This window comes from Hypanus sabinus, unplaced genomic scaffold (assembly GCF_030144855.1).
Source record: "Hypanus sabinus isolate sHypSab1 unplaced genomic scaffold, sHypSab1.hap1 scaffold_306, whole genome shotgun sequence".
NCBI lineage: Eukaryota > Metazoa > Chordata > Chondrichthyes > Myliobatiformes > Dasyatidae > Hypanus > Hypanus sabinus.
In genome coordinates, this window is record NW_026781218.1 from 379,236 (window position 1) to 401,386 (window position 22,151).

Genomic DNA, 22,151 nt, shown 5'->3' on the forward strand with positions numbered 1-22,151 from the left:
CCCCTGACAGGGTCCTGACACACAGTGAGACCCCACACACACCTGGCAGGGTCCTGACGCACTGTGAGACCCGACACACACCTGACAGGGTCCTGACACACTGTGAGACCCCACACACACCTGACACCGTCCTAACAAACGCTGGGTCCCCACACACACCTGGCAGGGTCCTGACACACTGTGAGATCCCACACACCCCTGACAGGGTCCTGACAGACTGTGAGGCCGCACACACCCCTGACAGGTTGCTGACACACTGTGAGACCCCAGAGGCCAGACACTTTGTGAGACGCCATACCCCCATGACAGGATTCGAACAAAGTTTGAGATCTCACACACCTCACCCACGCACCCACAGTGCAAGAGCTGAACAACAAAGCTGCTTCTTTGTATTTTAATCACTGCTGGTGGGTGGGAGGGGAAGGGGAGCTGTGATTCCCCGACCTGTTCCTTTGACAGAATGCCCTCTACCCTCTTCTCCATCTCGATACGTCACATCAACACTGGGGATTAAAAGTTTCTTCCACAGGAAAAAATGACAGCTGCGACAGTAGTGGGAGTTTATCCAGTACAGGACAGTTGGGGGTCAGTAAACTACCAGAGAAATACTCACCTTTACAGCACAGTTAATGTGGAAATGTGATGATCTGGTTTTTGTCCAGCCAGGGGTTTGTTAATGCAACTTACGTTACTGTATGAAAATTCATTGATGAATCCAATTAATGCAGTAGCTTTCAGCTAACTCGTGTGTGCTTAAATACTGAGTTCTGAGCTGAGGCATCTAACTGTTTGTCCACTGTCTGTCCCCATGGAAGATGTTCAACAGAAACACAAGGAGACTCTGCGGGCACAAACTGAAACACTGAGAGTGAACACGATCCTGATGAGGGAGAAGGTGAAGGTTTTCCAGCTGGTTGATCGATACGCTGAGCTCACGGTCATTTCTACTGTTCGAGATCGGAGACTGGTGGAACATGAGCTGCTGGCAAGAGGCAGAGATCACGAGGAGAGGAGACAGAAACATCTCCGCAGAGAGCTGGAGAAAATCCAGATTGCTCATCTGTTTCAGAATAGTTACTCACATCGTTTTCGGGAAAAAATGAAAAGATTCTTCATACGATCAACTTCTGGATGTTCGGCAGCAGTGGCCGGAGTCCCGGGGATCGGGAAAACAACAATGGTACAAAAGATTGTTTATGACTGGGCCACGGGGAAAATATACCAACAATTCCAGTTTGTCTTCAGTTTCAGATTCCGGGATCTAAACTTCATTAACTGCAGAATAAACCTGAGGGAACTGATCCTGGATCAGTATCCTTACTTTGGGAATTTCCTGAGGAAGGTCTGGAAGAACCCAGAGGGTTTGCTGTTTATATTTGATGGTTTGGATGAATTCAAGCACAGAATCGATTTTGCTGACAGTCGGAGAGACACAGAACCCAAGCACCAGTGCCCAGATCCCGAGTGGTGGTGTGAAGTGTCTGACATTGTGTACAGTTTAATCCAGGGCAAGCTGCTCCCAGGGTGTTCAGTGCTGGTGACCACCCGCCCCACTGCGTTACATTTATTGGAAAAGGCAAAGATCGGTGTCTGGGCTGAAATCCTGGGATTTGTTGGTGAGGAACGGAAGGAATATTTCATCAGGCATTTTGAAGATCAGGCAGTGGCAGCAGCTGTTTTCAAACACGTGGTGGAGAACGAGATCCTGTACACCATGAGCTACAACCCCTCCTACTGCTGGATCCTCGCTCTGACACTGGGCCCTTTCTTCACACAAAGAGTCAGGGACCCACAGCGAATTCCCAAGACCATCACCCAACTGTACTCCTACTATATTTACAACATCCTGAAAAACCACGGCCGTGAGATTGAGAACCCCCGTGATGTGTTACTCAGGGTTGGTCAGATGGCCTTCAGAGGAGTGTCCGAGAGGAAGATTGTGTTTACAGATGGAGATTTGATCAAGTACAATTTGCAGCCTTCCCAGTTCCTGTCCGGGTTCCTGATGGAGCTTTTGGAGAGAGAGGATTCTGCCCGGAGCGTGGTGTACACATTCCCACACCTCACCATCCAAGAGTTTGTAGCTGCAGTCGCACAATTCCTGAATCCACATCCCAGGGATATCCTGATATTCCTCACTGAAACCCACGGCATGACAGATGGGCGATTTGAGGTATTTCTCCGTTTTGTTGCTGGTCTCTCCTCCCCAATGACAGCTCGGGGCCTGGAGGAGTTTCTGGGTCCATTTCCCAATGAAACAACCTGCCGGGTAATTGACTGGGTGAAGGAGGAGGTTAAACGCCAGAGTGGAAACACATGGAGTGAAGCTGGTAAAAGGAGCCTCCTGAACACATTGCACTACCTGTTTGAGTCTCAGAATCGTTGGCTGGCTCAGGCCACACTGGGATCTGTGAAAACACTTTCATTCAGTGGAATGACACTGACCCCGATTGACTGCGCGGTCCTGTCTCATGTCATCGGACTCTGTGATACAATAAAACACCTCGACCTGTGTAACTGCCACATTCAGTGTGAAGGAATCCAGCGGCTGGGACCCGGGCTGCACAAGTGCCAGGAGTTGGGGTAACTTGATTTATCTCTCACTCTGAACAGTGGAACTGTTCCATTGTGTTGTTTCAATGTGTAGGAATGTAAAACTGTAGTAAATCAGATTGTGAAGAATTGTGACAAATGCCCAGGGGATCGGTCAGTAATTCCCCAAGGACGGGAGGGTTCTGTGGTTCCTTGTGAAGGGATGTTGGAGACTTCATCAGATCAGTGAACAACGGCCATTGGTTTAATGGTAGTAAATCACAGGAGTGGCCGTGTTTCTCGCTGCCTGTGACACGTCCATTAACAATGTTCCTTCTCACTGTTACTGACACCCAGACCGACACTGACTGCAGAAGGTGGGTCAGAGATTCACACCCCCTTCCCGGTGAAGGACAAGAGACCGTCAGCAGACTGTCCCAGTGAGAAGGAAAGAAATACCATTGTGAGATTGTGCTCCCACTGCCATTCCCCGTGTGTGACATTGCTCAGTTCCAAATACTGAAATGATTTTCTTTGTAGTTCTATCAATTGTTTGTTATGTCTGCTGTGCATGCATTCCTATGTCTCAGAGTTGTGTGGTTGACTGTGGGGCAATTGCACTGATCTCTTAGAGTGATCTATTTGTGCTGAGTGATTGGTACAAGATATTGAGAGATGTGGATATATATAAAAATGAAGTTTGTAAACTCTCCATTTCATATCTTCTTCTTATGGGTGGTTGGCAGGGTGGCAATACATCTCTACCAAAGGAGGTTTCAGGCGTGCCTTCCCTTTGTTAGCCTGCAGGCCACCCTTGGGCAAGGTGTAGTACCTGCTCAGCCAACAAACCGAGAGTGAGAGGGCGCATCTCCTCTGGGGCGCTGTTCACAATTACAAAAATTTCTGCATCCTCTCATCTTATAGATTATCTTTTACCCTTGGAATCCTCCTGTGGGATCTCCCTTCCCCATCCCCTTCTTCCTGTGGGATCCCCTCCCAATCCCCTTTCCTTCAGTGGTATCCCTTCCCATCCCCTTTCATCCTGTGGGATCTCTCTTCCCCAGCCCCCTTCCTCATGTGCGAGCTCTCTTCCCCACACCCCTTCATAGAATCATAAAATCATAGAACAGCAGCGCAAAGAAAACAAGCCATTCGGCCCTTCTGCTCTGCAGAAACTTCATTCCGATTGTCCCATTTACCTGCACACAGTCCATAACCCTCCAGACCCTCCCAACCATGCATCTATCCAATTTATTCTTAAAGCTTAAGAGTGAGTCCATATTTTCCTCATCAGATGGCAGCTCGTTCCACACTCTCACCACCCTCTGAGTGAAGAAGTTCCTCCTAATTCTCCCCCTAAACCTTTCCCCTTTCACTCTGAAGCCATGTCTTCTCATATTTATCTCTCCTAATCTATGTGGAAAGAGCCTATTCGCATGTACCCTGTCTATACCCTCATAATTTTGTAAACCTCTATCAAATCTCCCCTCATTCTTCTGCGCTCCAAGGAATAAAGTCCTAACTTGTTCAATCTTTCCTTGTAACTCAGCTCCTGAAGACCCGGCAACATCCTAGTAAATCTTCTCTGAACTTTTTCAACCTTACTGATATCCTTTCTATAGCTATGTGAAGAGAACTGCACAGAATATTCAAAACTTGGCCTCACCAATATTCTATAGAATCTCACCATAACATCCCAACTCCTATACTCAATACTTTGATTTATGAATGCCAGGATGCCAAAAGTCTTCTTTACAACCCTGTCCACCTGTGACGCCACTTTCAGGGAATTATGTATCTGAACCCCCAGCTCCCTCTGTTCCTCCGCTCTCTTCAGTGCCCTACTGTTTATCGGGTATGTCGTACCTTGATTTGTCCTTCCAAAATGGAACACCTCACACTTGTCTGCATTAAAGTGGTAACTAACCTCTTATGTGGGACCCTGTCAAAGCCCTTACAAAAGTCCATGTAGACAACATCCACAGCCTTTCCTTCATATGCATTCTTGGTAATCTCCTCGAAAAACACTAAAGGATTCAATAAACACAATCTAACACACACAAAGCCATGCTGATTATCTTTAACCAGCCCTTGGCTGTCCAAATCCTTGTATATCTGATCTCTCAGAACACCTTCCAATAATTTACCTACTACTGATGTCAGGCTCACTGGCCTATAATGACCTGGTGTACTTTTGGAGCCTTTTTCAAACAACGGAAATGCATGACCTACCCTCCAATCCTCCGGCACCACACCCCTGGCTAAGGACATTTTAAATATTTCTGCCAGGGCCCCTGCAATTTCTACACTAGTCTCTATCAAGGTCCGAGGGAATATCATGTCAGGCCCGGGGGATTTATCTACCTTTATTCACGGTAAGGCAGCAAGCAGCTCCTCCTCTTTAATCTCTATGTGTTCCATGACACGACTGCTTGTTTGATTAAATTCCATATCCACTCTACCAGTTTCCTGAGTAAACACTGATGCAAAAAAAACTGTTTAAGATCTCCCGCGTCTTGAGAGGCTCCAAACATAGACGACCACTCCGATCTTGCAAGGGAACAATTTTGTCCTTTGCTATCCTTTTACTCTCAATATACTTGTAGAAACCCTTCGGGTTTACCTTCACATTATCTGGCAAAGCAACCTCATGTCTTCTTTTTGCCTTCCTGATTTCCTTCTTTCGTAATCCCTTACATTTTCTATACTCTTCAAATATCTCGTTTGTACCTTGTTGCCTATACTTGCTATACACTTCTCTTCTTTTCTTAACCAGATCGCCAATATCCCTTGAAAGCCAAGGTTCCCTCTGCCTGTTAACTTTGCCTTTAATCCTGGCAGGAACATGCAAACTCAGCACTCTCAAAATTTTACCTTTGAGGGTGTTCCACTTCCTGAACACATCCTTGCCAGAAAACAACATCCCAATCCACTCTCATTTCCACAAATTTGGCCCTTCTCCAATTCAGAACCTTAACTGGTGGACCAGTCCTATCCTTATCCATAATTATCTTGAAACTATTATGGAAACTATTATGACATTATGGTCACTGGACCCAAAATGTTCACCTACACATAGTTCTGTCACCTGATCTGACTGGTTCCCTAACAGGAGATCAGTTACTGCACCTCAATATATTCGTTGATACCTCAATATATTGATTTAGAAAACTTTCCTGAACACATTTGACGAACTCCACGCCATCTAACACTTTCTCATAGTGGGCGTCCAGTCAATACGTGGAAAGTTAAAATCCCTTACAATTACAACTTTCTGTTTCTTTCATCGGTGTGCTAACTCTCTACAGATTTGCTCCTCCAATTCTCTCTGCCGATTGGGCGGTCTATAATACAACCCTATTCGTGAGGTCACACCTTTCCCCATTCATCACCACCACTCATTTGGCCTCTGTAGACGAGCCCTCTGGGCTGTCCCGTCTACGCACAGCTGTGATATTCTCCCTGACTGGTAATGCCACTCCTCCCCCTTTCATCCCTACCCCATATCACATCTGAAACAATGGAAACAGGGAACATGAAGCTACCAGTCCTGCCCCTCCTGCAAACCAAGTCTTACTAATAGCAATAATGTCAAAATCATCAAGTGCCAATCCACGACCTAAACTCATCGGCCTTACCTACAATACTCCTTGCATGGAAATAGATGCAGCTGAGAACATTTCTATCACGTACAAACCATTGATATCTGTCTATACAAGCAGTCCTCGCATGACCCTTATCCTCCTCCACCTCACTATCTACTCTAATACTCTGGTTCCCCTCCACCCAGCAAACTATTTTAAAACCCCGGGAGCAGAACTTGCTAACCTACAGGCAAGGATGTTAGTCCCCTCCAGTTCAGGTGCAAACTGTCCGATTCGAACTGGTCCCACCTCCCCTGGAAGAAATCCCAATTGTCCAGAAACATGAACCCCTCCCCCACGCAGCAACCCCTCTACCACGTACTTAGCTGAATTATGTTCCTATTTCCAGCCTCACTAGCATGTGGCACGGGTAGCAATCCACTTGTGAGATCTCGCTTTCCCATCCCCCTTTCATCCTCTGGGCTCTCTGTTCCCACTCCCACTTCCTTCCAACTGTTAGATCTCTCCTCAGCAACCACCTTCCTCCTGTGGGTTCTCTCATCCCCATCCCCCTTCCTTCTGTGGGATCTCTCATCCCCATCTCCCTTCTGTGGGATCTCCCTTCCCCATTCCTGCCTGCTGCGGGGTCTCTCATCGCCATCCCCCTTCCTGCTGTGAGATCTCTATTCCCCATACATCTTCCTCCTGTTGGCTCTCTGTTCCTTATACACCTTCCTCCTGTGGGATCACTCATCACCAGTTCCCTTCCACCTGTGGGATCTCTCTTCCACATCCCCTTTCACCCTCTGGGGCCTCTGTTCCCATCCCACTTCCCCATCTCTCTTCCCCATCCCCCTTCCTCCTGTGGAATTTAAACAACCCACCCCTTTCTTCCTGTGGGATCCCTCTTCCCTATCCCATTTCCTACTTTGGGATCTCTCTAACCCATCCACCTGACCCCAGTGGGGGCTCTGTCCCCCTCCCTCCACTTCCTATGGGATCTTGCTTCCCCATTTCCCTTCCTCCTGTACATCTCTCTTCCACATTCTCCATTCTCTTGTGGGATCTCTCTTCCTCACCCCCTTCTTCCTGTGGGATCTCTCTTCCCTATTCGCTATCGTCCTATGGGATCTCTGTTCCGCATCCCCCTTCCTCCTGTTGGATCACTCTTCCCCATTCTCCTTCCAACTGTGGGAAATCTCCTCCCCACCATCTTTCTTCCGAGGGATATATCTTCCCCAACCCCCTTTCATCATGTGGGATCTCCATTCCCTATCCCTTTCCTCCTGTGCGCTCCCTTCTCCCCATCAACTTCTTCCTGTGGGATCCTCTTCCCCATCCCCCTTCCTCCTGTGGGATCTTTCTTTCCCATCCCCCTTCCGTCTGTGAGATCACTCTTTCCCATCCACATTACTCATGATGTATCTTTCCTACTCATTCCACATCCTCCTACGGGATCTCTCTTGCCCATTGCCTTCCTGCTATTGGATATCTCTTCTCACCCACTTTCCTGCTCTGGCCTCTCTGTACCCATCGCACTTCCTCCTGTGGGCTCTCACTTCCCCATCACCTTCTTCCTATGTAATACCTCTTCCCCGTACCCTTCCATCTGTGGGATTTATCTTTCCCACCAGCTTTCTTCCTATGGGATCTCTCTGTCCCATCCTCTTCCTTCTTTTGGAACTTTCTTCCACAATCGACTTCCTTCTGTGGGATCTCTATTCCCCATCCCGCTTCCTCCTGTGGGATCTCTCTTCCACATCCCTCTTCCTCCTGTGGGATCGCTTTTCCCCATCCCCTTACTCCTGCAGGGCCTCGGTTCGAATAACTGCCACTTCCTGTTGGATCTCTTTTAGGCATACCCCATTCTCCTGTCGGATTTCACTTCCCCATCCCTCTTCCTCCTGTGAGATCAGTCTTCCGAATCCCACATCCTCCTGTGCCATCTCTCTTCCCCATCCCTCATGCTGCTGTGGGATCTCTCTTCCACATCCCCCTTCCCCCTTCCAGTTGTCTCTTCCCCATCCGCCTTCCTCCTGTGGGATCTCTCTTCCCCTTCTCACATCATCCTGTGGGATATCCCTTCCCCATCTCCCTTCCTCCTGTGGGAGCTCTCGTCCCATTCGCCCTTCCGCCCGAGTGAACTCTCCTCCCTACACCCCTTCATAGAATCATAAAATCAGAAAATACCAGCGCACAGAAAACAAGCCATTTGGCCCTTCTGCTCTGTGCCGAAACTTTATTCCGCTGGTCACATTGACCTGTACCCAGTCCATAACCCTGCCAGTCCTCTCCCATCCATGCATCAACCCAATTTATTCTTAAAGCTAAAGAATGATTCCACGTTTTCTACATCAGATAGCAGCTCGTTCCACACTCTCACCACTCTATCAGTGAAGAATTTCCCCCTAAACCTTTCCCCTGTCACCCTGTCCTCGTGTAATTTATCTCTCCTAATCTATGTGGAAAGGGCCTATTCGCATTTACCCTGTCTATACCCCTCACAGTTTTGTAAACCTCTTTGAAATCTTCCCGCGTTCTTCTGCGCTCCAAGGAATAAAGTCCTAACCTGTTCAATCTTTCCTTGTAACTCAACTCCTGAAGACCAGGCAACATCCTAGTAAATATTCTCTGCACTTTTTCAACCTTACTGATATCCTTTCTATAGTTATGTGAACAGAACTACACAAAATATTCAAAACTTGGCCTCACCAATGTCCTATACAATCTCACCATAACATTCCAACTCCTATACTCAATACTTTGATTTATGATTGCCAGGATGCCAAAAGACTTCTTTCCAACCCTGTCCACCTGTGACGCCACTTTCAGGGACTTATGTATCTGAACCTACAGATCCCTTTGTTCCTCCACTCTCTTCAGTGCCCTACCGTTTATCGTGTATGCCCTACTTTGATCTGTCCTTCCAAAATGCAACACCTCACACTTGTCTGTATTAAAGTGGTGACTAGTGGTGTGCCTCAAGTATCTGTACTGGGTCCAATGTTGTTTGTCATATACATTAATGATCTGGATGGTGGAATGGTAAATTGAACTAATAAGTATGCAGATATTACTAAGATAGGTGACGTTGTGGATAATGAAGGTTTTCAAAGCTTGTTGTTCAAAGATTTAGGCCAGTTAGAGGAGTGGGCTGACAGATGGCAGATGGAGTTTAATGCTGATATGTGTGAGGTGATACATTTTGGTAGGAGTAATCCAAAAATGACATATATGGTAAATGGTAGGGCACTGAGGAATGCAGCAGAACAGAGTGATCAAGGGATAATGGTGCAGAGTTCCCTGAAGGTGGAATCTCATGTGGATAGGGTGCTGAAGAAAGCTTTTGGTATACTGGCCTTTATAAATCAGAGCATTGAGTAGAGGAGTTGGGATGTAATGTTAAAATTGTACAAGGCATTGTTGAGGCCAAATTAGGAGTATTGTGTACAGTTCTGGTCACAGAATTATAGGAAAGATGTCAACAAAATAGAGAGACTACAGAGTAAATTTACTGGAATGTTACCTGGGTTTTAGCACCTAATGAACAAGTTAGGCCTTAATTCTTTGGAGTGTAGAAGGTTGAGGGGGGACTTGATAGAGGTATTTACAATTATGAGGGGGATAGATAGAGTTGGCGTGGATAGTCTTTTCCATTCAGAGTAGGGGAGATTTGAACAAGAAGGAATGAGTTGAGAGTGAAAGGGCAAAAGTTTAGGGGTAACACAAAGGAGAACTTCTTTACTCAGAGACTGGTAGCTGTGCGGAACGAGCTTCCAGTAGAAGTGGTGGAGGCGGGTTCGGTTTTGTCATTACAAAAAATTGGATAGGTATATGGACAGGAAAGGAATGGAATGGAGGGTTATGGGCTGAGTGCAGGTAGGTGGGACTAGCTGTGAGTAAACATTCGGCACAGACTAGGAAGACCGAGATGGCCTGTTTCTGTGCTGTAATTGACATATGGTTATATGTCATACATCATAAATTCCATCTGCCATGTTCTGGCCCATTTTTCCAATTGGTCCAGATCCCTCTGCAAGCTTTGAAAGCCCTCCTACCTGTCCACAACGCTTCCATCTTAGTGTCATCAGCAAACCTGCTGATCCAATTTATCAAATTATAATCTAGATCATTGATATCGACAACAAACAACAATGGTCCCAGCACAGATCCCTGACGCCCACCACTAGTCACAGGCTTCCAGTCTGAGAAGCAATCATTCACTACCACTCTCTTTCTCCGATTCAGCCAATTTCGAATCCAGTTTACAACCTCTTCATGGATATCTAGTGTCTGAACCTTTTGAACTAACTTATTACGTGGGACCTTGTCAAAGGCCTTACAAAAGTCCATGTAGACAGCATCCACAGCCTTTCCTTCATATGCTTTCTTGGTAACCTCCTCGAAAAACACTACAAGATTCATTAAACATGATCTACAACATACAAAGCCATGTTGACGATCTTTTATCAGCCCTTGGATGTCCAAATCCTTGTATATCCGATCTCTCAGAACAACTTCTGATAATTTACCTACTACTGATGTCAGGCTCACTGGCCTGTAATTACCTGGTGCACTTTTGGAGCCTTTTTCAAACAACGGAACAACATGAGCTACCCTCCAATCCTCCGGCACCGCACCCGTGGCTGAGGACATTTTAAATATTTCTGCCAGGGCCCCTGCAATTTTTACACCAGTCTCCCTCAAGGTCTGAGGAAGTATCATGTCAGTTCCGGGGGATTTATCTTCCTTTATTCACTGTAAGGCAGCAAGCAGCTCCTCCTCTTTAATCTCTATATGTTCCATGACACTACTGTTTGTTTCCCTTAATTCCATATCCGCTATGCCAGTTTACTGAGTAAACACTGACGCAAAAATCTATTTAAGATCTCCCCCATCTCGTGAGGCCCCACACTTAGACAACCACACTGATCTACAAGGGGACAAAATGTATCCTTTACTATCCTTTTACTCTCAATATACTTCTAGAAACCCTTCGGGTTTACCTTCACATTGTATGCCAAAGCAACCTCATTTCTTCGTTTTGCCTTCCTGATTTCTTTAGTATTCCCTTATATTTTCTATGCTCTTCAAGTACCTCAATTCTTCCTTGTTGCCTATACCTGCTAAACACCAGATCCCCAATATCCCTTGAAAACCAAGGCGCCCTATGCCTTTTAAATTTGCCGTTAATCCTGGCAGGAACATGCAATCTCTGCACTCTCAAAATTTCAGCCTTGAAAGCGTTACACTTACTGAACACATCCTTGCCAGAAAACAACTTATCCCAATCCACTCTTCCCAGATCCTCTCTCATTTCCACAAAATTGGCCCTTCTCCAATTCAGAACCTTAACTGTTGGACCAGCCCTATCCTTATCCATAATTATCTTGAAACTAATGACATTATGGTCACTGGACCCATAATGTTTGCTTACCCATACCTCTGTCACCCGACCTGTCTGGTTCCCTGATAGGAGTTCCGGTGCGGCACCCTCTCTCGTTGGTACCTCAATATATTGATTTAGAAAACTTTCCTGAACACATTTGACAAACTCCACGCCATCTATCACTTTCTCAGAGTGGGAGTCCCAGTCAATATGTGGAAAGTTAAAAACTCCTACGATTACAACTTGCTGTTTTTTACATCGGTCAGCTTCCTCTCTACAGATTTGCTCCTCCAATTCTCTCTGCCTATTGGGTGGTCTATAATAGAACCCTATTAGTGTGGCCGGACCTTTCCCGTTCCTCAGCTCCACCCATCTGGCCTCTGTAGACAATCCCTCCATCTACGCACAGGTGTCATATTCTCCCTGACTCGTAATGCCACTCCTTCCCCTTTCATCCCTACCCCCATCACCTCTGAAACACCGGAACATGAAGTTTGCGCTTTTTAAAAATATAAAATTGGATAAATATCCAGATCCTGACAGATTATTCCCAAACCATGAGGGTGTAGAAATAGCAGGGGCTCTGACAGAAATATTTCAAATGTCATTAGAAACGGGGATGGTGCCGAAGGATTGGCGTATTGTTTATGCGGTTCCATTGTTTAAAAAGGGTTCTAAGAGTAAACCTAGGAATTATAGGCCTGTCAGTTTAACGTCAGTGGTTGGTAAATTAATGGAAAGTATTCTTAGAGATGGTATATATAATTATCTGGATAGACAGGGTCTGATTAGGAACAGTCAACATGGATTTGTGCGTGGAAGGTCATGTTTAACAAATCTGATTGAATTTTTTGAAGGGATTACGAGGAAAGTTGACGAGGGTAAAGCTGTGGATGTTGTCTATATGGACTTCAGTAAGGCCATTGACAAGGTTCTGCACAGAAGTTTAGTTACGAAGATTCGATGTTAGGTATTAATATAGAAGTAGTAAAACTGATTCAACAGTGTTTGGATGGGGGATGCCAGAGAGTAGTGGAGGATAAGGGTTGTCAGGTTGGAGGCCGGTGACTAGTGGTGTGCCTGACGGATCTGTACTGGGTCCAATGTTGTTTGTCATATACATTAATGATCTGGATGATGGGCGGTAAATTGGATTAATAAGTATGCAGATGATACTAAGGTAGGTGGTGTTGTGGATAGTGAAGAAGGTTTTATAAGTTTGCAGAGAGATTTAGGCCAGTTAGAAAAGTGGTCTTAACGATGGCAGATGGAGCTTAATGCTGATAAGTGTGAGGTGCTACATTTTAGTAGGAATAATCCAAATAGGACATACATGGTAAATTATAGGGCACTGAAGATTGCAGTAGAACAGAGTGATCCAGGAATAATGGTGCATAGTTCCCAAAGGTGGAATCTCATGTGGATAGGGTGGTGAAGAAAACTTTTGGTATGCAGGCCTTTATAAGTCAGAGCATTGAGTATAGGAGTTGGGATGTAATGTTAAAATTGTACAAGGCATTGGTAAGGCCAAATTTGGAGTATTGCGTACAGTTCTGGGCACTGAATTATAGGAAAGATATCAACAGAATGGAGAGAGTATAGAGAAGATTTAATAGAATGTTAACTGGGTTTCAGCACCTAAGTGACAGGGAAAGTTTGAACAAGTTAGGTCTTTATTCTTTGGAGCGTAGAAGGTTGAGAGGGGACTAGAGAGAGGTATTAAAACTTACCATGGGAATAGATTGAGTTGACGTGGATAGGCTATTTCTATTGAGAATAGGGGAGATTCAAACCAAAGGACATAAGTGGAGAGTTAGGGGGCAAAAGATTAAGGATAACACAAGGGGGAATTTCCTTACTCAGAGAGTGCCAGCTGCGTGGAACGGGTTTCCAGTAGAAGTGGTAGAGGCAGGTTTGGTATTGTCATTTAAAGTAAAATTGGATAGGTATATGTACAGGAATAGAATGGAGGTTTTTGGGCTAAGTGTGGGTCAGTGAGAGAAAGTGTTCAACACGGACTAGAAGGGCCGAAATGGCCTGTTTCTGTGGTGTAATTGTTATATGGTCATGTAATTATTAGCCCTGCCGCTCCTGCAACCAAGTCTTACTAATAGCAATAATGTCGAAATCATAATGTGCAAATCCACGGCCTAAACTCATCTGCCTTACCTACAATACTCCTTGCATTGAAATAGATGCACCTGAAAACATTACTTTCACGTACAAACCATTGATATCTGTCTATACAAGCAGTCCTCGCATGACCCTTATCCTCCTCCACATCACTATCTGATCTACAACTCTGGTTCTCCTCCCCCTGCAATCTAGTTTAAAACACCGGAGCAGAACTTGCTAACCTACCGGCAAGGATGTTAGTCCCCTCCAGTTCAGGAGCAAACTGTCCAATTCGAACTGGCCCCACCTTCCCTGGAAGAAATCCCAATTGTCCAGAAACATGAACCCCTCCCTCATGCACCATCCCCTCAGCCACATATTTAGCTGCATTATCTTCCAGTTTCTAGCCTCACTAGCACGTGGCACGGGTAGCAATCCATTTGTGAGATCTCGGTTTCCCATTCGCCTTCTTCCTGAGGGATATCCCTTCACTATCCCCCGGTCTCCAGTAGGATCTCTCCCCCATCACGCTTCCTATTGTGGGATCACTCTTCCACATCCTCTTGCGGGATCTATCTTCACCATCGCCATTCCTCCTCCGGGATTTCCCTACCCCATCCCACTTCCTCCTGAGGATTCTCTGATCTAGATCCCCATCCCCCTTCTTCCTGTGGGATGTCTTACCCAACACCCTTCCTCTTGTGGGAACTCTCTCCCAAATCCCCCTTCCTCCTGTGTGATATCTTCCACATACCCTTTCTTCCTGTGTGATCTCTACCCCATCCCGCTTCCTCAGTGGGATCTCTCTTCCCCATCGTCCTTCCTCCTATGGGATCTCTCGTCCCCATCCCCCTTCCACCTGTGGGTACTCTCTACACCGTCCCCTTTCCTCCTGTGGGATCTCTCGTCCCTATCCTCCTTCCTCCTGTGGGATCTCTCCTCCCCGTCCCCCTTCCTCCTGTGGGATCTCTCGCCCCTATCCTCCTTCCTCCTGTGGGATCTCTCTTCCCCATCCCCCTTCCACCTGTGGGTACTCTCTACACCGTCCCCCTTCCTCCTGTGGGATCTCTCGTCCCTATCCTCCTTCCTCCTGTGGGATCTCTCCTCCCCGTCCCCCTTCCTCCTGTGGGATCTCTCGTCCCTATCCTCCTTCCTTCTGTGTGATCTCTCTTCCCCGTCCCCCTTCCTCCTGTGGGTACTCTCTACACCGTCCCCCTTCCTCCTGTGGGATCTCTCGTCCCTATCCTCCTTCCTCCTGTGGGATCTCTCCTCTCCGTCCCCCTTCCTCCTGTGGGATCTCTCGTCCCTATCCTCCTTCCTCCTGTGGGATCTCTCTTCCCCATCCCCCTTCCACCTGTGGGTACTCTCCTCCCCATCCCCCTTCCTCCTGTAGGATCTCTCGTCCCTATCCTCGTTCCTCCTGTGGGATCTGACTTCCCTGTCCCCCTTCCTCCTGAGCGATCTCTCTTCCAAGTCCCCCTTCCTCCTGTGGGACCTCTCCTCACCATCCCCCTTCCTCCTGTGCGAACTCTCTTCCCCATCCCCCTTCAACCTGTGTGATCTCTTCCCCATCCCAGTTCCTCCTTTGGGATCTATCTTCACCATCGCCATTCCTCCTCTGGGATTTCTCTCCCCCATCCCACTTCCTCCTGAGGATTTTCTGATCTAGAGCCCCATCCACCTTCTTCCTGTGGGATATATTCCCCATACCCATTCTTTCTGTGGGATCTCCACCCCATCACCCTTCCTCAGTGGGATCTCTCTTCCCCATCACCCTTCCTCCTGTGGGATCTCTCTCCCCCATCCCCCTTCCTCCTGTGGGATCTCTCTTCCCCATCCCCCTTCCTCCTGTGGGATCTCTTCCCCATCCCCCATCCCCCTGTGGGATCTCTCTTCCCCATCCCCCTTCCTCCTGTGGGATCTCTTCCCCATCCCCCTTCCCCCTGTGGGATCTCTCTTCCCCATCCCCCTTCCTCCTGTGGGATCTCTTCCCCATCCCCCTTCCCCCTGTGTGATCTCTTCGCTATCCCCCTTCCTCCTGTGGGGTCTCTCCTCCCCGTCCCCCTTCCTCCTGTGGGATCTCTCTCCCCCATCCCCCTTCCTCCTGTGGGATCTCTCTTCCCCATCCCCCTTCCTCCTGTGGGATCTCTTCCCCATCCCCCTTCCCCCTGTGGGATCTCTCTTCCCCATCCCCCTTCCCCCTGTGTGATCTCTTCGCTATCCCCCTTCCCCCTGTGTGATCTCTTCGCTATCCCCCTTCCTCCTGTGGGGTCTCTCCTCCCCATCCCCCTTCCTCCTGTGGGATCTCTCTTCCCCATCCCCCTTCCTCCTGTGGGATCTCTCCTCCCCATCCCCCTTCCTCCTGTGAAAACTCCTCCCCACCCCCCTTCCTCCTGTGGGATCTATCCTCCCCGTCCTCCTTCCTCCTGTGGGATCTCTCGTCCCTGTCCCCCTTCCTCCTGGGCAATCTCTCTTCCCCGTCCCCCTTCCTCCTGTGGGCTCTATCTTCACCATCGACATTCCTCCTCTGGGATTTCTCTCCCCATCCCTCTTCCTCCTGAGGATTCTCTGATCAAGATCCCCATTCCCCTTCTTCATGTGGGACGTCTTACCCAGCCCGCTTCCTCCTGTGCGATCTCTTCCCCATCCCCCTTCCCCCGTGGGATCTCTTCCCCATCCCCCTTCCCCCTGTGGGATCTCTCTTCCTCATCCCCCTTCTCTCTATGGGATCTCTCTTCCCCATCCCCCTTCCTCCTGTGGGATCTCTCCTCCCCATCCCCCTTCCTCCTGTGGGATCTCTCTTCCATATCCTCCTGCGGGATCTATCTTCCCCATTTCCCTTCCTCCTGTAGGATCACTCGTCCCTATCCCCCCTTCCTCCTGTGGGAACTGACTTCCCCATCCCCCTTCCTCTTGTGCGATCTCTCTTCCCCGTCCCCCTTCCTCCTGTGGGATCTCTCTTCCCCGTCCCCCTTCCTCCTGTGGGATCTCTCTTCCCCATGCCCCATCCTCCTGTGGGATCTCTCTTCCCAATCCCACTTCCTCCTGTGGTATCTCACTTCCCAGCCCTCCTTCCTCCAGTGGGTACCCTCTTCACCGTCCCCCTTCCTCCTGTGCGAACTCTCTTCCCCGTCACCCTTCCTCCCGTGGGATCTCTCTTCCCTATCCCGCTTCCACCTGTGGGATCATTCATCCCCGTTCCTCCACCTTCGCTGGGATTTCTTTCCAAACATCCCCCTTCCTCCTGTGTGATCTCTTCCACATCCCCGTTCCTCCTGTGGGATCTATCTTCACCATAGCCATTCCTCCTCCGGGATTTCTCTCCCCCATTCCACTTCCTCCTGAGGATTTTCTGATCTAGATCCCCTTCCACCTTCTTCCTGTGGGATATATTCCCCATACCCATTCTTTCTGTAGGATCTCTACCCCATCACGCTTCCTCAGTGGGATCTCTCTTCCCCATCACCCTTCCTCCTGTGGGATCTCTCTTCCCATCCCCCTTCCTCCAGTGGGATCTCTCTTCCCCATGCCCCTTCCTCCTGTGGGATCTCTCTTCCCCATCCCTCTTCCTCCTGTGCGATCTCTCTTCCCCATCCCACTTCCTCCTGTGCGATCTCTCCTCCCCGTCCCCCTTCCTCCGGTGGGTACCATCTTCACCGTCCCCCGCCTCCTGTGCGAACTCTCTTCCCCGTCACACTTTCTCCCGTGGGATCTCTCTTCCCCATGCCCCTTCCTCCTGTGGGATCTCTCTACCCCATCCCTCTTCCTCCTGTGTGATATCTTCCCCATACAATTTCTTCCTGTGGGATCTCTACCCCATCCCGCTTCCTCAGTGGGATCTCTCTTCCCCATGCCCCTTCCCCCTGTGGATTCACTGATCCAGATCCCCATCCCCTTTCCTCCTGTGGGATCTCTCCTCCCCATCCCCTTTCCTCCTGTGGGATCTCTCTTCCCCATCCCCTTTCCTCCTGTAGGATCTCTCATCCCCATCCTTCTTCCTCCTCTGGGATCTCTCTTCCCCATCCCCCTTCCTCCTGTGGGATCTCTCTTCCCCATGCCCCTTCCTCCTGTGGGATCTCTCCTCCACATCCTCCTGCGGGATCTATCTTCCCCATCCCCCTTCCTCCTTTGCGATATCTTCCCCATACTCCTTCTTTCTGTGGGATCTCTACCCCATCACGCTTCCTCAGTGGGATCTCTCTTCCCCATCCCGCTTCCTCCTGTGGATTCACTGATCCAGATCCCCATCCCCCTTCCTGCTGTGGGATCTCTCTTCTCCATCCCATTTCCAACCTGTGTGATCTCTCTACCCCATCCCGCTTCCTCAGTGGGATCTCTCTTCCCCATCCCTTTTCCTCCTGTGGGCTCTCTCTTCCCCATGCCCCTTCCTCCTGTGGGATCTCTCTTCCCCATCCCCCTTCCTCCTGTGGGATCTCTCCTCCCCATCCCCCTTCCTCCTGTGAAAACTCCTCCCCATCCCCCTTCCTCCTGTGGGATCTATCCTCCCCGTCCTCCTTCCTCCTGTGGGATCTCTCATCCCTGTCCCCCTTCCTCCTGTGGGCTCTATCTTCACCATCGACATTCCTCCTCTGGGATTTCTCTCGCCATCCCTCTTCCTCCTGAGGATTCTCTGATCAAGATCCCCATTCCCCTTCTTCATGTGGGAAGTCTTACCCAGCCCGCTTCCTCCTGTGCGATCTCTTCCCCATCCCCCTTCCCCCTGTGGGATCTCTTCCCCATCCCCCTTCCCCCTGTGGGATCTCTCTTCCCCATCCCCCTTCCCCCTGTGGGATCTCTCTTCCCCATCCCCCTTCCTCCTGTGGGATCTCTTCCCCATCCCCCTTCCCCCTGTGGGATCTCTCTTCCCCATCCCCCTTCTCTCTATGGGATCTCTCTTCCCCATCCCCCTTCCTCCTGTGGGGTCTCTCCTCCCCATCCCCCTTCCTCCTGTGGGATCTCTTCCCCATCCCCCTTCCTCCTGTGGGATCTCTCCTCCCAATTCCCTTTCCTCCTGTGAAAACTCCTCCCCATCCCCCTTCCTCCTGTGGGATCTATCCTCCCCGTCCTCCTTCCTCCTGTGGGATCTCTCCTCCCCGTCCCCCTTCCTCCTGTGGGATCTCTCCTCCCCGTCCCCCTTCCTCCTGTGGGATCTCTCGTCCCTGTCCCCCTTCCTCCTGGGCGATCTCTCTTCCCCGTCCCCCTTCCTCCTGTGGGATCTCTCCTCCCCATCCCCCTTCCTCCTGTGGGATCTCTCTTCCCCATCCCCTTTCCTCCTGTAGGATCTCTCATCCCCATCCTTCTTCCTCCTCTGGGATCTCTCTTCCCCATCCCCCTTCCTCCTGTGGGATCTCTCCTCCCCATCCCCCTTCCTCCTTTGGGATCTCTCTTCCCCATCCCCCTTCCTCCTGTGGGATCTCTCTTCCCCATGCCCCTTCCTCCTGTGGGATCTCTCCTCCATATCCTCCTGCGGGATCTATCTTCCCCATCCCCCTTCCTCCTTTGCGATATCTTCCCCATACTCCTTCTTTCTGTGGGATCTCTACCCCATCACGCTTCCTCAGTGGGATCTCTCTTCCCCATCCCGCTTCCTCCTGTGGATTCACTGATCCAGATCCCCATCCCCCTTCCTGCTGTGGGATCTCTCTTCCCCATGCCCCTTCCTCCTGTGGGATCTCTCTTCTCCATCCCATTTCCAACCTGTGGGATCTCTCTACCCCATCCCGCTTCCTCAGTGGGATCTCTCTTCCCCATCCCCTTTCCTCCTGTGGGCTCTCTCTTCCCCATGCCCCTTCCTCCTGTGGGATCTCTCTTCCCCATCCCCCTTCCTCCTGTGGGATCTCTCCTCCCCATCCCCCTTCCTCCTGTGAAAACTCCTCCCCATCCCCCTTCCTCCTGTGGGATCTATCCTCCCCGTCCTCCTTCCTCCTGTGGGATCTCTCATCCCTGTCCCCCTTCCTCCTGTGGGTTCTATCTTCACCATCGACATTCCTCCTCTGGGATTTCTCTCCCCATCCCTCTTCCTCCTGAGGATTCTCTGATCAAGATCCCCATTCCCCTTCTTCATGTGGGACGTCTTACCCAGCCCGCTTCCTCCTGTGCGATCTCTTCCCCATCCCCCTTCCCCCTGTGGGATCTCTTCCCCATCCCCCTTCCCCCTGTGGGATCTCTCTTCCCCATCCCCCTTCCCCCTGTGGGATCTCTCTTCCCCAACCCCCTTCCTCCTGTGGGATCTCTTCCCCATCCCCCTTCCCCCTGTGCGATCTCTCTTCCCCATCCCCCTTCTCTCTATGGAATCTCTCTTCCCCATCCCCCTTCCTCCTGTGGGGTCTCTCCTCCCCATCCCCCTTCCTCCTGTGGGATCTCTTCCCCATCCCCCTTCCTCCTGTGGGATCTCTCCTCCCCATCCCCCTTCCTCCTGTGAAAACTCCTCCCCATCCCCCTTCCTCCTGTGGGATCTCTCCTCCCCGTCCCCCTTCCTCCTGTGGGATCTCTCGTCCCTGTCCCCCTTCCTCCTGGGCGATCTCTCTTCCCCGTCCCCCTTCCTCCTGTGGGAACTCTTGCCCATCACCATTCCTCCTGTGGGATCTCTCTTCCACATCCTCCTGTGGGCTCTATTTTCACCATCGACATTCCTCCTCTGGGATTTCACTCCCCATCCCTCTTCCTCCTGAGGATTCTCTGATCAAGATCCCCATTCGGCTTCTTCATGTGGGACGTCTTACCCAGCCTGCTTCCTCCTGTGGGAACTCTCCTCCCAATCCCCCTTTCCCCTGTGGGATCTCTCCTCCCCGTCCCCCTTCCCCCTGTGGGATCTCTCCTCCCCGTCCCCCTTCCCCCTGTGGGATCTCTCCTCCCCGTCCCCCTTCCTCCTGTGGGATCTCTCGTTCCCGTCCCCCTTCCTCCTGCGGGTACTCTCCTCCCCGTCCCCCTTCCTCCTGTGGGATCTCTCTTCCATATCCTCCTGCGGGATCTATCTTCCCCATTTCCCTTCCTCCTGTAGGATCACTCGTCCCTATCCCCCCTTCCTCCTGTGGGATCTGACTTCCCCATCCCCCTTCCTCTTGTGCGATCTCTCTTCCCCGTCCCCCTTCCTCCTGTGGGATCTCTCTTCCCCGTCCCCCTTCCTCCTGTGGGATCTCTCTTCCCCATGCCCCTTCCTCCTGTGGGATCTCTCTTCTCTATCCCGCTTCCACCTGTGGGATCATTCATCCCCGTTCCTCCACCTTCGCTGGGATTTCTTTCCAAACATCCCCCTTCCTCCTGTGTGATCTCTTTCACATCCCCGTTCCTCCTGTGGGATCTATCTTCATCATAGCCATTCCTCCTCCGGGATTTCTCTCCCCCATTCCACTTCCTCCTGAGGATTTTCTGATCTAGATCCCCTTCCACCTTCTTCCTGTGGGATATATTCCCCATACCCATTCTTTCTGTGGGATCTCTACCCCATCACGCTTCCTCAGTGGGATCTCTCTTCCCATGCCCCTTCCTCCTGTGGGATCTCTCTTCCCCATCCCTCTTCCTCCTGTGCGATCTCTCTTCCCCATCCCCCTTCCTCCTGTGCGATCTCTCCTCCCCGTCCCCCTTCCTCCGGTGGGTACCCTCTTCACCGTCCCCCTGCCTCCTGTGCGAACTCTCTTCCCCGTCACACTTTCTCCCGTGGGATCTCTCTTCCCCGTCCCCCTTCCTCCAGTGGGATCTCTCTTCCCCATGCCCCTTCCTCCTGTGGGATCTCTCTACCCCATCCCTCTTCCTCCTGTGTGATATCTTCCCCATACAATTTCTTCCTGTGGGATCTCTACCCCATCCCGCTTCCTCAGTGGGATCTCTCTTCCCCATCACCCTTCCTCCTGTGGGATCTCTGTTCCCCATCCCGCTTCCTCCTGTGGATTCACTGATCCAGATCCCCATCCCCCTTCCCGCTGTGGGATCTCTCTTCCCCATGCCCCTTCCTCCTGTGGGATCTCTCTTCCCCATCCCATTTCCAACCTGTGGGATCTCTCTACCCCATCCCGCTTCCTCAGTGGGATCTCTCTTCCCCATCCCCTTTCCTCCTGTGGGCTCTCTCTTCCCCATGCCCCTTCCTCCTGTGGGATCTCTCTTCCCCATCCCCCTTCCCCCTATGGGATCTCTCTTCCCCATCCCCTTTCCTCCTGTAGGATCTCTCGTCCCTGTCCCCCTTCCTCCTGGGCGATCTCTCTTCCCAGCCCCCCTTCCTCCGGTGGGTACCCTCTTCACCGTCCCCCTGCCTCCTGTGCGAACTCTCTTCCCCGTCACACTTTCTCCCGTGGGATCTCTCTTCCCCGTCCCCCTTCCTCCAGTGGGATCTCTCTTCCCCATGCCCCTTCCTCCTGTGGGATCTCTCTACCCCATCCCTCTTCCTCCTGTGTGATATCTTCCCCATACAATTTCTTCCTGTGGGATCTCTACCCCATCCCGCTTCCTCAGTGGGATCTCTCTTCCCCATCACCCTTCCTCCTGTGGGATCTCTGTTCCCCATCCCGCTTCCTCCTGTGGATTCACTGATCCAGATC

General features: G+C 50.4%; 1 protein-coding gene across 1 annotated transcript in view; it reads left to right on the forward strand.

Annotated features, from left to right (window-relative positions):
- Positions 1–1,068: 1,068 nt before the first annotated feature.
- Positions 1,069–22,151, forward strand: part of LOC132388369 (NACHT, LRR and PYD domains-containing protein 3-like) — a 33,061-nt gene continuing 11,978 nt past the window's right edge. Inside the window, exon 1 of the mRNA XM_059960706.1 lies at positions 1,069–2,583. Within this exon, the coding sequence (XP_059816689.1) occupies positions 1,100–2,583 (1,484 nt within the window). The 5' untranslated portion in view covers positions 1,069–1,099. The remainder of the gene's footprint in view (positions 2,584–22,151) is intronic.